The sequence below is a fragment of the Giraffa tippelskirchi genome, chromosome 5 (genome assembly GCF_054371585.1).
Source record: "Giraffa tippelskirchi isolate mGirTip1 chromosome 5, T2T-mGirTip1v1.2.pri, whole genome shotgun sequence".
In the NCBI taxonomy this organism is placed as follows: Eukaryota; Metazoa; Chordata; class Mammalia; order Artiodactyla; family Giraffidae; genus Giraffa; species Giraffa tippelskirchi.
In genome coordinates this window covers 80,062,210-80,079,611 of record NC_137279.1, presented here as the reverse complement: position 1 = coordinate 80,079,611, position 17,402 = coordinate 80,062,210, and the positions used below count along the sequence as shown (strand labels likewise).

The window sequence follows — 17,402 nt, the reverse complement described above, 5'->3', positions numbered from 1 at the left end:
GGGATTGGAATGAAAACTGACCTTTTCCAGTCCTGTGGCCACTGCTGAGTTTTCCAAATTTGCTGGTATATTGAGTGCTGCACTTTCACAGCATCATCTTTGAGGATTTGAAATAGCTCAACTGGAATTTCATCACCTCCACTAGCTTTGTTGATAGTGATGCTTCCTAAGGTCCACTTGACTTCCCATTCCAGGATGTCTGGCTCTAGGTGAGTAATCACACCATCGTGGTTATCTGGGTCATGAAGATCTTTTTTGTATAGTTCTGTGTATTCTTGCTACCTCTTCTTAATATCTTCTGCTTCTGTTAGGTCCGTACCATTTCTGTCCTTTATTGAGCCCATCTTTGCAATGAAATGTTCCCTTGGTATCTCTAATTTTCTTGAAGAGATTTCTAGTCTTTCCCATTCTATTGTTTTCCTCTATTTCTTTGCATTGATCATTGAGAAAGGCTTTCTTATGTCTCCTTGCTATTCTTTGGAACTCTGCATTCAAGTAGGTATATCTTTCCTTTTCCCTTTTGCCTTTCTCTTCTTTTCTTTTCTCAGCTATTTGTATGGCCTCCTCAGACAACCATTTTGCCTTTTTGCATTTCTTTTTCTTGGGGATGGTCTTGATTATTGCCTCCTGTACAATGTCACGAACCTCTGTCCATAGTTCTTCAAGCACTCTCTCATATTTAATCCCTTGAATTCATTTGTCACTTCCACTGTATAATCATAAGGGATTTGACTTAGGTCATACCTGAATGGTCTAGTGGTATGGTTTTCCCTACTTTCTTCAATGTAAGTCTGAATTTTACAATAAGGAGTTTATGATCTGAGCCACACTCAGCTCCCAGTCTTATTTTTGCTGACTGTATAGAAGTTCACCATCTTTGGCCGCAAAGAATATACTCAGTCTGATTTTAGCATTGACTATCTGGTGATGTCCATGTGTAGAGTCATCTCTTGTGTTGTTGGAAGAGGGTGCTCTCTTGGCAAAACTCTGTCAGCCTTTGCCCTGCTTCATTTTGTACTCCAACGCCAAACTTGCCTGTTACTCTAGGTATCTCTTGACTTCCTACTTTTGCATTCTAGTCCCCTATAATGAAAAGGACATCTTTTTTGGGTGTTAGTTCTAGAAGGTCTTGTAGGTCTTCACAGAATTGTTCAACTTCAGCTTCTTCAGCATTACTGGTTCGGGCATAGACTTGGATTACTGTGGTATTGAATGGTTTGCCTTGGAAATGAACAGAGCTCATTCTGTCACTTTTGAGATAGCATTTAAGTACTGCATTTTGGACCCTTTTGTTGACTATGAGGGTACTCCATTTCTTCTAAAGGATTCCTGCCCACAGTAGTAGATAAAATGGTCATCTGAGTTAAATTCACCCATTCCAGTCCATTTTAGTTCACTGATTCCTAAAATGTCGATGTTCACTCTTGCCATCTCCTATTTGACCACTTCCAATTTGCCTTGATTCATGAGCCTAACATTCCAGGTTCCTATGCAATATTGCTCTTTATAGCATTGGACTTTACTTTCATCACCAGCCACATCCAGAACTGGGTGTTATTTTCACTTTGGCTCCATTCTTCATTCTTTCTGGAGTTATTTCTCCACTGATCTCCAGTAGCATATTGGGCACCTACCGACCTGGGGAGTTCTTCTTTCAGTGTCCTATCTTTTTGCCTTTTCATGCTGTTCATGGGGTTATCAAGGTAAGAATACTGAAGTGGTTTGCCATTCCCTTCTCCAGTGGACCACATTTTGTCAGCACTCTCCACCATGACCCATCTGTCTTGGGTGGCCCTACATAGCATGGCTCATAGTTTCATTGAGTTAGACAAGGGTGTGGTCCATGTGATCAGATTGGTTAGTTTTCTGTGATTGTGGTTTTCAGTCTGTCTGCCCTCTGATGGATAAGGATAAGAGGCTTATGGAAGCTTTCTGATGGGAGAGACTGACTGAGGGGGAAACTGGGTCTTGTTCTGATAGGCAGGGCCATGCTCAGTAAATCCGTAATCCAATTTTCTGTTGATGGGCGGGGCATGTTCCCTACCTTGTTTGACCTGAGGCTAAACTATGGTAGAGGTAATGAAGATAATGGAGACCTCCTTCAAAAGGTCCCAGGCACAACTGCAACACTCAGTGCTTCCGACCCTGCAGCAGGCCACCATCATCCCATGCCTCCGCTGGAGACTCCTAGAACTCATGGGCAAGACTGAGTCAGTCTTTTGTGGGGTCACTGGTCCTTTCTCCTGGGTCCTGGTGCTCACAAGTTTCTGTTTGTGCCCTCCAAGAGTCTGTTTCTCCAGTCCTGTGTAAGTTCTGGTGGCTCTATAGTGGGGTTAATGGCAACCTCCTCCAAGAGGGCTTATGCCATACCTGGGTCTGCTGCACCCAGAGCCCCTGCCCCTGCAGCAGGCCACTGCTGACCCGTATCTCGGCAGGAGACACTGAAACACAGATCTGGCTAAGTCTCTGTGTGGTCTTTTTGTCCTGGTGCGCACAGGGTTACTTTGAGCCCTCAGAGCGTCTGTGGCAGACAAATGGTTTGATTCTAAGCGTGATTTTGCCCTTCCTACCATCTTGCTGGGGCTTCTCATTTGCCTTTGGACGTGGAGTATCTTTTTTTGGTGGGATCCAACATTTCCAGTTGATGGTTGTTCAGCAGTGAGTTGCAGTTTTAGAGTTCACACAGTAGAAGATGAGCACACGTCCTTCTACTCTGCCATCTTATGCCACAAGAAAATTAGAGATACCAAGGGAACATTTCATGCAAAGATGGGCACAACAAAGGACAGAAATGGTATGGACCTAACAGAAGCAGAAGATATTAAGAAGAGGTGGCAAGAATACACAGAAGAACTATACAAAAAAGATCTTCATGACCCAGATAATGATGATGGTGTGATCACTCACCTAGAGCCAGACATCCTGGAATGTGAAGTCAAGTGGGCCTTAGGAGGCATCACTACAAACAAAGCCAGTGGAGGTGATGGAATTCCAGTTGAGCTATTTCAAATCCTAAAAGATGATGCTGTGAAAGTGCTGCATGCAATATATCAGCAAATTTGGAAAGCTCAGCAGTAGCCACAGGACTGGAAAAGGTCAGTTCTCGTTCCAATCCCAAAGGCAATGCCAAAGAATGCTCAGACTACTGAACAACTGCACTCATCTCACATGCTAGCGAAGTAATGCTCAAAATTCTCTATGCCAGGCTTCAGTAGTACGTGAACCTTGAAATTCCTGATGTTCAAGCTGGATACAGAAAAGGCAGAGGAACCAGAGATCAAATTGCCAACATCTGTTGGATCATTGAAAAAGCCTGCGAGTTCCAGAAAAACATCTATTTCTGCTTTATTGACTATGCCAAAGCCTTTGACTGTGTGGATATGAACAAACTGGAAAATTCTTAAAGAGATGGGAATACCAGACCACTTGACCTGCCTCCTGAGAAATCTGTATGCAGGTCAAGAAGCAACAGTTAGAACTGGACATGGAACAACAGACTGGTTCCAAATCAGGAAAGCAGTATGTCAAGGCTGTATATTGTCACCCTGCTCATTTAACTTAAATGCAGAGTACATTATGCAAAATGCCGGCCTGGATGAAGCACAAGCTGGAATCAAGATTGCTGGGGGAAATACCGATAACCTCAGATATGCAGATGACACCATCTTTATGGCAGAAAGGGAAGAAGAACTAAAGAACCTCTTGATGAAAGTGAAATAGAGTGAAGAAGTTGGCTTAAAATTCAACATTCAGAAAACTAAGACAATGGCATCTGGTCCCATCATTTCATGGCAAATAGATGGGGAAATAAAGTAAACAGTGACTGACTTTATTTTTGGGGGCTTGAAAATCACTGCAGATGGTGACTGCAGCAATGAAATTAAAATATGCTTGCTCCTTGGTAGAAATGTTGTGACCAACCTAGACAGTGTATTAAAAAGCTGAGACATTACTTTGCCAACAAAGGTCCACATAGTCAAAGCTATGGTTTTTCCAGTAGTCATGTACGGATGTGAGAGTTGGATTATAAAGAAAGCTGAGTGCTGAAGAACTGATGGTTTTGAACAGTAGTGTTGGAGAAGACTCTTGAGAGTCCCTTGGACTGTAAGGAGATCCAACCAGTTAATGCTAAAGGAAATCAGTCCTGAATATTCATTGGAAGGACTGATGATGAAGCTGAAACTCCAATACTTTAGCCATCTGATGTGAAGAGCTAACTCATTTGAAAAGACTCTGATTCTGGGAAAGATTGAAGGTGGGAGGAGATGGGGATGACTGAGGATTAGATGGTTGGATGGCATCACTAACTCGATGGACATGAGTTTGAGTAAGCTCTGGGAGTTGGTGATGGGCAGGGAAGCCTGGCATGCTGCAGTCCATGGTGTTGCAAAGTCAGACAGGACTTAACTGAACTACCCTTACCATAGTTTGGCCTCAGGCCAAGCAACAGGCAGGGAACAAAGCCCCGCTCATCAACAGAAAATTGGATTAAAGATTTACTGAGCATGGCCTCACCTATCAGAATAAGACACAGATTTACCCACAGCCAGTCCCTGCCATCAGGAAGCTTCCATAAGCCTCTTATGCTTATCCATCAGAGGGCAGACAGAATGAAAACCACAATTACAGAAAACTAACCAAAATGATCACATGGATCACAGACTTGTCTAACTCAATGAAACTATGAGCCATGCCATGTAGGGCCACCCAAGACAGATGGGTCACGGTTGAGAGTGCTGACAAAATGTGGTCCACTGGAGAAGGGAATGGCAAACCACTTCAGAACTTGAGAAGCTTGAGAACCCAATGGACAGTATGAAAATAGAAAAAAGATATGACATTGAAAGATGAACTCCCCAGGTCGGTAGGTGCCCAATATGCTACTGGAAAAGAGTGGAGTAATAACTCCAGAAAGAATGAAGAGACAGAGCAAAAGTGAAAAAAATGCCAGTTGTGGATGTGACTGGTGATGGAAGTAAAGTCAGATGCTGTAAAGAACAATATTACATAGGAACCTGGAATGTTAGGTACATGAATCAAGGCAAATTGGAAGTGGTCAAATAGGAGATGGCTAGGGTGAAGATTGACATTTTAGGTATCAGTGAACTAAAATGGATCAGAATGGGCAAATTTAATTCAACGACCATTATATCTACTACTGTGGGCCAGAATCCCTTAGAAGAAATGGAGTACCTCTTATAGCCAACGAAAGAGTATGAAATGTAATACTTGGGTGCAATCTCGGTTCGTTTCCAAGGCAAACCATTCAATATCACATTAATCCAAGTCTATGCCGCAACCAATACTGCCGAAGAAGTTGAAGTTGAATGGTTCTATGAAGACCTAGAAGACCCTCTAGAACTAATGCCCCCCAAAATGTCCTTTTCATAACAGGAGACTGGGATGCAAAAGTAGGAAGTCAAGAGATACCTGGAGTAACAGGCAAGTTTGGCCTTGGAGTACAAAATGAAGCAGGGCAAAGGCTAACAGAGTTTTGCCAAGAGAACACTCTGGTCATAGCAAATACCCTCTTCCAACAACACAAGAGAAAACTCTACCCATGAACATCACCAGATGGTCAATAATGAAATCAGATTGATTCTGTTCTTTGCAGGCAAAGATGGAGAAGTTCTATACAGTCAGAAAAAACAAGACTGGGAGCTGAGTGTGGCTCAGATCATAAACTCCTTATTGTAATATTCAGACTTAAATTGAACAAAGTAGAGAAAACCACTCGATCATTCAAGGATGAGGTAAATCAAATCCCTGACGATTATCCAGTGGAAGTGACAAATAAGAGATTCAAGGGATTAGATCTGATAGACAGAGTACCTGAAGAATTATGGACAGGGATTCATGACATTGTAAAGGAGGTGGTGATCAAAACCATCCTCCAGAAACAGAAGTTCAAAAAGGCAAAATAGTTGTCTGAGGAGGCCTTACAAATAGCTGAGGAAAGAAGAGAAGTGAAAGGCATAGGGAAAAGGAAAGATATATCCACCTGAATGCAGAGATCCAAAGAACAGCAAGGAGAGATAAGACAGCCCTCCTAAGTGATCATTGTAAAGAAACAGGAAAACAATAGAATGGGAAAGACTCTTGAAGAGATCTCTTCAAGAAAATTACAGATACTAAGGGAACATTTCATGCAAAGATGGGCACAATAGAGGACTGAGATGGTATGGAACCTAACAGAAGCAGAAGATATTAAGAGGAGGTGGCAAGAATACACAAAAGATCTATACAAAAAAAATCCTGATGATCCAGATAATCACGATGGTGTGATTACTCACCTAGAGCCAGACACCCTAGAGTGTGAAGTCAAGTGGGCCTTAGGAAGCATTACTACAAACATAGCTAGTGGAGGTGATGGAATTCCAGTTGAGCTATTTCAAAAGATGATGCTGTGAAAGTGCTGCACTCAATATGCCAGCAAATTTGGAAAACTCAGCAGTGGCCACAGGACTGGAAAAGGTCAGTTCTCGTTCCAACCCCAAAGAAATGAAATGCCAAAGAATGATCAGACTACTGCACAACTGTACTCATCTCACATGCTAGCGAAGTAATGCTCAAAATTCTCCAAGCCAAGATTCAACATTACGTGAACTGAGAACTTCTTGATGTTCAAGCTGGATACAGAAAAGGCAGAGGAACCAGAGATCAAGTTGCCAACATCTGTTGGATCAAAGAAAAAGTCTGAGAGTTCCAGAAAAACATCTACTTCTGCTTTATTGACTACGCCAAAGTCTTTGTGTGGATCACAACAAACTGTGGAAAATTGTCCACGAGATGGGAATAGCAGATCAACTTCCCTGCCTCCTGAGAAATCTGTATGCAGGTCAAGAAGCAACAGTTAGAACCAGACATAGAACAACAGTCTGGTTCCAAATTGGGAAAGGACTGCATCAAGGCTGTAGATTGTCACCCTGCTTATTTAACTTCAATGCAGAGTACATCATGTGAAATTCTGTACCTGGATGAAGCACAAGTTCAGGATTGCCGGGAGAAATGTCAACAACTCAGATATGCAAATGACACCACCCTTATTGAAGAAACTGAAGAGGAACTAAAGAGCCTCTTGATGAAAGTCAAAGAGGAGAGTGGAAAAGCTGGCTTAAAACTCAACATTCAAAAAATGAAGATCATGGCATCCGGTCCTATCACTTCATGGCAAATAGATGAGGAAACAGTGGAAATAGCGACAGACTCTTTTTTTCTTCGGCTTGAAAATCACTGGGGATGGAGACTGCAGGCATGAAGTTAAAAGATGCTTGCTCCTTGAAAGAAAAGCTATGACCAACTCAGACAGCATATTAAAAAGCAGAGACATTAGTTTGCTGACAGAGATCCATATAGTCAAAGCTATGGTTTTTCCAGTGGTCATGTATGGATGTGAGTTGGATCATAAAGCAAGCTGAGTGCCGAAGAATTGAAGATTTTGAACTGTGGTGTTGGAGAAGACTCTTGAGAGTCCCTTGGACTGCAAGGTGCTCAAGCCAGTCCATCCTAAAGGAGATCAGTCCTGAATATTCATTGGAAGGACAGATGCTGAAGCTAAAACTCCAATACTTTAGCCACCTGATGCAAAGAACTGACTCAGAAAAGACATTGATGCTGGGAAAGATTGAAGGCAGGAGGAGAATTGGACATCAGAGGATGAGATGGTTGGATGGCATCACCGACTCAATGGACATGAGTTTGTGCAAGCTCTGGGAGTGGCGATGGATAGGGAAGCCTGGTGTGCTGCAGTCCATGTGGTTACAGAGTTGGACACTACTGAGTGACTGAACTGAACTGACAATTCAATAATGGGATGGATTAAAGTTTTTGGGTAGAAAAGAAGCATGATATAGTCTGTCAGAATTTTTGACAAAGAAAAGTAAGTGATTGCTTCTAAATACTACAATTAAGTTGACTGACAAATTGGGCATTAGAGAATCCATACAGGAAAGAGCAGGTTTTAAGGAAAGGAAATGAAATACCAATTCAATACATGCATTTTAATAAACTTTTTTGTATCTATGTCATTTTTCATAGTAAATTTTATCCGAAATGCTTAACACTAGAAAACATGTACACACGGGTGCACTCATATGCCAATCAAATTTAACAGGGTGTCTTGAAAAGAGAAAGCAGTAACAATTTGACCCTTCAGGACCTTTTGCTTGTGTCAAATTTTTTAATCCTTCCTCTTCAAGTATATAGAATGCTGAAAGGAGAAAAGATAAAGTTTTCATTTGTTAATTGTCAAATTTTGATTAGTTATAGTATATTATTATTCAAAAAGCTTTTTGTCACTTGCTTCTTCCAATTTAGAAATAACTGGCTTTGTTTGTTCCTCTGACTACAGTTCTAACAGGACTGGTTTTACTAGGATTTTCAAAAGAAAGCTCAGTTCTACAAATGGGTTTTTGAATCAAAAATGAATCTTCATAATGGGACAAAGGTCACATTTACAGAAAACTGACTTTTGCCCCAGGCACTTGGCAGGACACTTTAACTTGCCCAAAGTCACAGATTATGTCACAGAGCTAGGATTCATATTCAGGTCTGCCTGACTGTAGAGCTTTTCTGCCACATCACATTTGATTATTGAATGCATTTCAAAAATTTATAAATCCATTTTTACTCTGTAGCTGTAAAAGAATTTCACACAGTATGTTAGGGAAAACACTGATTGAAACTGCCTGCCCTGGCTAGGCACCATAGCAACCATTTGCATGAATTATTTTTTGACAGGTGGTCCAGGTAAAGAATGCAGAACCAACAAGTGACCACCAACCAGAAGAATTCAGGAAAGGTCAAAAGGAGATGCCACCTGTCCTACTGATCTCCCAGAATCTTCCTCATTGAAATCCATTTTGGCTGAGCAATGACTGAGCCACCAGGAAGGACCCTGAGTAAGAATGACTGGCCAGAGACAATCTGGAAACTAATCCCATCACCATAAAACCTGAGACTGCGACTCATGCAGCAAAGTCCTCCTGCTCTTCGCCTAAGTGCCCCTTTCTCAATAAAATCTCTTGCTTTATCAATACGCGTCTCCTTGAACAATTCATTTCTGAGCATTAGACAAGAGTCCCATAGGTCACCATTCCTGCAACAAATACATAAAAAAAATATATTCTTTTCAAGTTAAAATATGTTAAGAGAGTTTGAGGTCATGTTGCTGGATATTTCATGACCCATTTCTTACTCTCTTTAGCTCTATTTCCTTTCATTATTAGCTACTTCATCATCCTTCACTGTACAAGTTATTAAACCTTCTAACTATCTTTTGACTCACTGGAATATGTGTTCTCTTATATGCACACATTTTGGTTGACTAGAACAGAAGAAGGTCAGTGGTATGTATGAGGAATATGATTTATTATGGACAAATAGTAGAAAAAAATGCTACTAATATCCACAGATAAGTTCCTTAAGTCATATGTAAAGAGACAATATTATTAAAAGTTTGCTTTATTTTTCTGTTGAATCAAGTATCAATACTATCTCCCAATTACATTTTATGCCTTACAAACATTAGCACAGTTAGTATCACCTCATCAACAACCGAATAATAAATCAAACTAGGTCCCGGTGGTTATGTCCATATCTAGATTGCCAGGGTGATCAGGAACTCTTACTTGTTTGCTTTAGCTTTTAGTTCTTGGTTATATCTATAAAGAAAACAGAAAGAAAAAATCATGAATCACAATAAACACATTCATTTTTTAACTAAAATTTTTTTTCTTCTTTTGGTTGCACTGCATAGCATGTGGGATCTTAATTCCCTGACCAGGGATAGAATCCATGCCCCCTGCAGTGGAAATGTGGAATCTTAACCACTGGACCACCAGGAAAGTCCCTAGATAATACTTATAATAAGAAGGGAATGAGAAGCATATTCCATCTCTTCTTTTTCACTAGTCAAGAGGCTATACAGTTGTAAATACAATCTTCCCAGGGGCTTGTAGGTAGAAATACACAGAAAGGAGAATAACCAAAGGACTCTATTTGAATCTGGCTTGAAACTGTCAAAAAGTCTTAACTGACTTACAGTTTGCTATACAAAGGTATTAATTTAATGTAAGAATATTTTCATTCTTGAACTATATGAGAGTATGACAAATGTGAACATACGTATAAAATTTACCAAAACGCAGTCACCTAGAGCTTTTAATTTTATACTCACAAAGCATCTTCCCTGAGAATAAAATCAGTTGGGAATGGGCCTGTCTAGTCACTAAAAATATGATTCTGTGACACAGGCTGGCTACTGGGTTAGGAGGTGTAACATTAAAGTTTGTTGAAACTAAGGACAATTTCTTTAGTTCTCATTAATTCTCAATTCTCATTAATTCAAAGAATTAACCACAAAGCTGCAGAGTCTTCTGTTTTACAACACCCTGGGCTTCATTTACTAATCTTCTCAGATGAAAATAGAGTGGAAAACTGAACAAGCACAAAAAGGAAGCTATTCTATGAAGCCTATATCATACCTCCTATATTTCTCAAAAGGTTCTGATTTCAAATATTCAACCGTATTTTCCTGAGTGCTCCAGAGAGTCCAACATTTGTATTTCTAACTAAATCTCTCAATCTGCTATTTTAATTGTACGGCTAAATATCCTTTCATTAAATTGTATCTGAATTTCTGATATTAGAAATAACATTTTTGAATGTGGCACTTAGTGTTCTCATAGTTTTACTATCATGAGTTAATATAAAGTTAAAATAAGATGGTGTATGAGAAAAGTACTCTGTGAATAAAATCACTGTACAAACTGAAGTTTATATTGATATAAGTTAAGACCTAAAAATGGTTATCAGGAATTTGTAGAATGAGTGAGTATTCATCTATCTGTGAAGTGCTAGATTATTACAAAAAGATTACATAATTAAGCTGCAAGTAAAGCTAGGTATGGTACAGATAAATGAACTTAAATGCACTATACATTACAGAATAGAATGCTTTCTGAAAAGAAGGTATATTATATAGCGCAATGTTTTCTAATTTTTTATTGAGATCATTCAACTTTTTTAGCCAAAGAAAGCTGTTATTCATAAAACTTTTTTTTGTAATTTAAGAAGGTCCTATGGTTCAAACAAAGCCAGAGCCTTCATCTAAGCTCATTTCAGAGTGTTAGCTAGTCACTGACAAATAATATTAATTACTGAATAAACAGCTTCAAGGGCTTCCCAGGTGCTCAGTGGTAAAGAATTTGCCTGCAATATAGGAGATGCAGGTTCGATCCCTGGGTGGGGAAGTTTCCCCGGATAAGGAAATGGCAACCCACTCCAGTATTCTTGCCTGGGAAATCCCATGGACAGAAGAGCCTGATGGGCTACAGGCCATGGGGTCACAAAGAGTAGGACACAACTGAATGACTAAACGACAAGAAAAACATGGTGAGCTTACCTCCAAATACGGAAGAGCTGAGAGGCTCCTGCTGTCCCAACAAAGAAATTAACAGCAAATAGACTCCAGTTTTTTGGAATAATTACAAGTGAGTATCTTGACCAAATAAAGCCTGTTGAAATAAAATATTTTTAAAAAACAACATAGGTATTGCTGCAACCTTATCTAAACATTTAATATTAGAGTAAAATAATTAGACAAAGATTTTATTTTCTTGGGCTCCAAAATCACTGAAGATGGTGACTGCAGCCATGAAATTAACAGATGCTTGTTCCTTGGAATAAAAGCTATGACAAACCTAGCAAGGATATTACAAAGTAGAGACATCCCTTTGCCAACAATAGTCAAAGGTATGGTTTTTCCAGTAGTCATGTATGGATATGAGAGCTGGACCATAAAGAAGGCTGAGTGATGAAGAACTGATGATTTCAAATTGTGGTGCTGGAGAAGACTCTTTTCTTTTTTTGGAGAAGACTCTGGAGAGTCCCTTGGACAGCAAGAAGATCAAACCAGTGAATCCTAAAGGAAATCAACCAAGAATATTCATTGGAAGGACTGATGCTAAACCTGAAGTTTCAGTACTATGGCTATAGAGCTGACTCACTGGAAAAGATCCTAATGCTGGGAAAGATTGAGGGCAGGAGGAGAATGGGGCAACAGAGGATGAGATGACTGGATGGCATCACCAACTCCATAGACATGAGTTTGAGCAAACTCCGGGAGATAGTGAAACAGAGTAGCCTGGGGTGCTTCAGTCCATGGGGTCGCAAAGAGTCAGACACGACTTAGTGACTGAAAAACAACAATAGCAGCATAAAGTAGGGAAAAAAGGTTATAATCTGAGATTTAATGAAGTTGGTATAATTCAGGATTACACAAAACACTCGGTTATTACATCAAAGAAAAATTTTTATAACCCTCCTTCTGCCTTCTTCGGCTATAGTCTAATAACTGCCTAAAGGTAATATCATTAATTTCTTTGTGTGTGAGTGTGCGTGTATGTATTTCAAACGTTAAACAGTCGACTAAATTGATGTAAAACTAATTATTGAATGTCCTATATGGAAGATATTCAGTTAATTTACCTGTAGCCATCAAAACAGCAGATTGAGCTGTGCTGAGTTTTTCTGCAGGTCTGGCCATGTCAGCCAATCCAGCACACACCAGCCCCTGGAAATAAACATTTTTTTCAATATTACTCTTTTTTAGAAGTGGAAGTATCAGAAAGCTGTTATAATTTTAAGTTTCTTGGTTAGATAATTTTTCCTTAATGTCGAAGTATACATGGTCATTTCTTCTCTGGCATATTTTTAATACTGTCTTTTATAGAATCATTCTACTCATACTCCACCACCAGCAACAGTCAGAAAGTTTAGTAATGAGTCCTAATAGAATATTAGTTATGCTATTCTATTGCACAGATTAGAATACATAATAGAATGATTTTTACTGATGAAAAATTCACTCCTACACAAAATAAAGAGATACTACGACAATGAACCCCTACATACCCATCACCCAGTCAACAATTATTGAGATTCTGCCATATTTACCTTTCCTTCTCCCTTTCTCCTTTTTTCTTTAAGTATTTTAAATCAAATCCTAAACATGTCATTAGAAAATATGATCTTAAGAAATTCATTTTCAGGACTTCCTTTGGGGTCCAGAGGTTAGGCATACACATGTCAATGCGGAGGACATGAGCTGAATCCCTGGTCTGGGAAGACTCCACCTGCCAAGGAGCAGCTAGGCCCGGAGCCACAACTATTGAAGCTTGGGTGGTCGAGAGTCCGAGTTCTGCAACTACTGAGCCCACCTGCTGAACTACTGAAGCCTGAGTGTTGTAGAGGTGCTGCTCTGCAACAAGAGGAGCCACTGCTCACCGCAACTAGAGAAAGCCTGTGTGCAGCAACGAAGACCCAAGGAAGCCAAAAATAAATAAATAAATAAATAAATTCATTTTCAGGTTGAAAATTGAGTTCCTAAAAGATGCATGAAACATTAAAAAAAAAGGTTTTTTCCTCCTAAATAGAACACATGCATACTTGTGAATTTACACACAAATTTAAACCAAATTAAAATGATTTTTATTTAATAAAGTCAGTGGTTCAAGAAAGCAGTGATTCTGGCTCAGAAAGCAGCAAATGGTTAAATACAGAAGTGGAAGTAGAGGTATATCATTACTAACATTACTTTTCTTCTTAATTTTCACCCATAGTCATGTGATTTTCTTTTCAAATAGCTCCAAATCATCACTCTTATATTCTTCTTCCAGGTCCTAATATACATTTTCTCTCTTGCATATTGGTTCCACTTTGGCAGGGTGGAATACTGCCTTTGTATAAGGGAAGAAGGGGACTGGTTTCTACCATTATTCTACTCGGTCCATTTGTTACTACACTGTGGCTTTTCAAATAGATTTATGATGACTAGAGGCTATATTCTAGCATTGTCTTTTCTAAGAAGGTAGCAGCCATGATTTTGTTTATGCTCAGAGTATACATTTCATTTTTCTAGGACATGTTAGTAATCGTTCTCTCTCACAAAGGTCCTGAGTGCCCTCTCCCACAGTTTTCTTTTCTTCTTGAAATCATCTTCTCTCTTAATATGTATGTATATATTTTCTGATCCATTTAAAAAGATGTAGATATCATGCCCTTTGACTCTCTAGTATTTTAGTGTGTATTTGCTAAGAACAAGACTATCTTCCCATTTTCTTAAATATCCATAATCTAATCACAAAATTTAACATGGACAAGACACTGTTGTCTAATATACAGTTCACAGTTAAATTTTGACATAGTTAAAACTGCCCCAAAATGTCTTAAAAAAATTTTTTTTCTTGTCTAGAGTAGTTAGGTCAGGAGAATACATTGCATTTGGATGTTACACCTTTTAGTCTTCTTCTGAAATTGAAGTATAGCTGGTTTATAATACTATATTAGTTTCTTTTCCTGAATTTCTAAAAATTCTATTTCTATACCACTTTAATCTCATGTAAATTAGAAAATCTTATTGTGAATTTAATTATCTCTGTCATTTACTAGCTTGATGACTTTGGTCAAGTTATATAATACTCTCTCTTTTTTTTCTGGCCACACAGTTTAGCTCCCTGACAAGGGATTGAATTTGGGCACCCTGTAGTGGAAGTGCTGAATCCTAACCACTGGACAGCCATGGAATTCCCCATAACACTTGTCTTATATTCTTCACGTATAGAATGAGAATATTAATAGCTAACCTTGCAAGAGTGATATATGATTAAATGAGATAATATGATTTAAAGATATTTAGCATAGTGTCTGGAAAATATTACTGTTAGCAACGACAAATAGTAGTTTACATTTTTAGAGAAACAGAGCTAAGGGAATATTAGTCTCTGTACCCTTTCCTGTATTCCTAGCCTCAGGGGCTAGAAGGTCGATGTTCCTCTTCTTCTTTATTATGAACTTTACTCAAATAATAGAACTGTAGAGTCAGAGAGTGCCTGGAGTATATCGAAAGATTGTGTAAATTACTCCCTAACATAGGTAGAAAGTACCAATTATAGAAAGGTCCAAAGTGACTTTTGAAGGGGGTCATGTAAGTGTTTAAGAGCCTAGGCTTTGAAGTCAAATTAGACCTGAGGGCTCACATCCCGAGTTGGTAGTCACTTAACAACAGTTTTAGTTCTTTGAACCTCAGTATCTTTACATCTCAGATTTTTTTGGTGAAGGTTAAATATGAGACAATGTATTAAATAACCCAATACAGACAGTTTGGCACCTAGTAGATTCGAGTTATTTCTCTGCTTCCATCAATTAAAAACTGGTTTTCAAATGTGTGTGATTCTTTTTGGCACCTGGTTATCTCCACTGGGTGGAGTAAATACTCATCAGATAGTGTAAAACATTTTTTTCCTTCTTTTCTTCCAATATTTTCTCCTCTAGCTAAAAAAAAAAAAACTCATATAACACTTTCAAAAGATTGTAAAAAACAATGAAAAACCACTATATAATATCCCAATTCCAAACACTTAAGAGATAGCAAAGTTCTCAAGATTCTAAACTGTGAATTAGCCTATGTTAGGAGTTACAGCTGGAAAAGCAAGTAGATACTAAAAATCAGCATAGATAATCTTAAAACAGTTTGACTTATTCCCAAGAACAGAAAGAAAAAAAATTAGCTACACAATATGGTATACTGTTCAAGAGTTAAATATAACCTAGTCTGTGCAAAAAGACTATGAGCAGAAAGAAAAAAAATAGCTCTCTGAACTGACCTTCACATAATTGTTCCCCCAGGTTAGCTAAGGGGTTTCCCTGATAGCTCAGTTGGTAAAGAATCCACCTGCAATGCAGGAGACCCCGGTTCGATTCCTGGGTCAGGAAGATCCCCTGGAGAAGGGAAAGGCTACCCACTCCAGTATTCTGGCCCAGAGAACTCCACAGACTGTATAGTGGGCTAATGTATTCTGTATTGCACTCATGCATTTTTGCTCTCACCAGTTCAGTTATATTTTTATCAAGTCACTGTAGTTGTCCTCAGACCTGTTCATACCAGTTTTGTTGCAGAGAAGCCAATTCTGACTCCATGTTGGAACTGTTTCTTTGACTTGCTTTTTGCTGCTTTTGTTATTATAATTTGTTATTATAATTATACAGAACAGCTTTGTCGAGAGCCGCGTTAGGCATTACTGACAAAATGGAGGCACAGCCTCAACCCCCTCTCCTCATCCCGCAGGCATGGTCCCGGGATGAAGGAGTTAGGTCTTGTGATTCTGACTTGTCCTTTCCTTCCTTCAGCTGAGTTGGCTGGAAAGAGTGTTAAGGTGCTTATTGTTCTTGCATGAGAAAGCACAAAGCCTTCTGCAGTTGTCCAGGAAATAATCCATAAAGTTACATTTGTTCAAGGACCTTTACAAAGAATGTTTCAGGATGAGCACATAGGCCGCAGCTTGAGGCCACGGGAAAGACTGTTATTGAAACCTGCTTGTTAGGAAAATGTTTATGGCGAAAGAAGTTTGCTGAGTTTAGGGATGAGGAACAATTAAGAATAGTTAGAAGCTAAAAGTTTAAGGTATGTTGTAGTGTTGGCATATTTTACTATAGCTTATAGAGACTAGGAATTTTAGAGATACTAATAGCTAGAAGCCTTTTTAGGAGATAATGAGCTTAAGTTACTAGGGGATAGCAGGATTTAGAAAGATAAGAAATAAACTGAGGAATGTGGTATGCAGCCCAGAGACAAACATGAGTTACAATGTAATCACAAGAGGGAACTCTGAAGGACAACAATGATTTATGGAGACAGTAAATCTGGGTGAGGGGAAACTGAAGATGTCAAACCTCTGACCTAATGCTTTTGTAAAAGTATAAAAGAAAACCTGATGCTTAAAATAAACATGCAGTTCTGCACTTTGAGTCAGAGGCTGCATCATTCTCCGCTGACACCGCTCATCCCTTCAGGATGATTCCCTGGCTGCTGGAGCTGGACTCCAGCACAGCCTGCCTCAGAATCCTGCCCCTCTGTCTGACTATAAAGTGCCTTTGTTCAGAACCCTGTGCACCTGTAGATGGCAGGAGGGAAGAAATCAACACATCCCCTGCCTGAAGCTTGCCATTCCAGGAGACTGGCAAGATTAATGGTCTTTTTACTTTGCTTCCTCACTTCCCCCCATATATAAAAGAACCTGGCATCCAGATCCTGATAAGATGGTTATTTTGAGGCATTAGGCTGCCATCTTCTCGGTCAGCCAGCTCCTCAATTAAAGCCTTCCTTGCCTCAATCCCTCATCTCTTGGATTCACTGGCCTGTTGTGCAGTGAGCAGAGCAGAGCAGAGAGAGCTTGGACTTAGTAACAGTTTTATTTTTTAATATAATTTATCTAATTTAATGAACTAGGTAAATAGCTGATATACAAAAAGAGGGTTGCTATTTCTATGAAACTAAAGTGATTGCTTTGGAAAGACTGAATAAGGTAAGTTGTTAAACTTGCTATCAAATTTGGTGTAAACAA

The 17,402-nt window shown here is 39.2% G+C and overlaps 1 protein-coding gene across 7 annotated transcripts in view; it reads right to left on the bottom strand.

Annotated features, from left to right (window-relative positions):
* Positions 1 to 7,981: 7,981 nt before the first annotated feature.
* The window catches only part of MPC2 (mitochondrial pyruvate carrier 2), a 29,255-nt gene continuing 19,834 nt past the window's right edge, over positions 7,982 to 17,402 (bottom strand). For 5 of the 7 annotated variants that reach the window (XM_081489226.1, XM_081489223.1, XM_081489228.1 and 2 more), the window contains exons 4-6: positions 12,490 to 12,574; positions 11,405 to 11,516; positions 9,447 to 9,662 (exon numbers count right to left, since the gene is read on the bottom strand). In XM_081489226.1, the coding sequence (XP_081345352.1) occupies positions 9,626 to 9,662; positions 11,405 to 11,516; positions 12,490 to 12,574 (234 nt within the window). In that variant the 3' untranslated portion in view covers positions 9,447 to 9,625. Of the gene's footprint in view, positions 8,210 to 9,446; positions 9,663 to 11,404; positions 11,517 to 12,489; positions 12,575 to 17,402 lie in introns of those variants that run through there. The other 2 variants (XM_081489222.1, XM_081489229.1) reach the window with 1 other exon arrangement.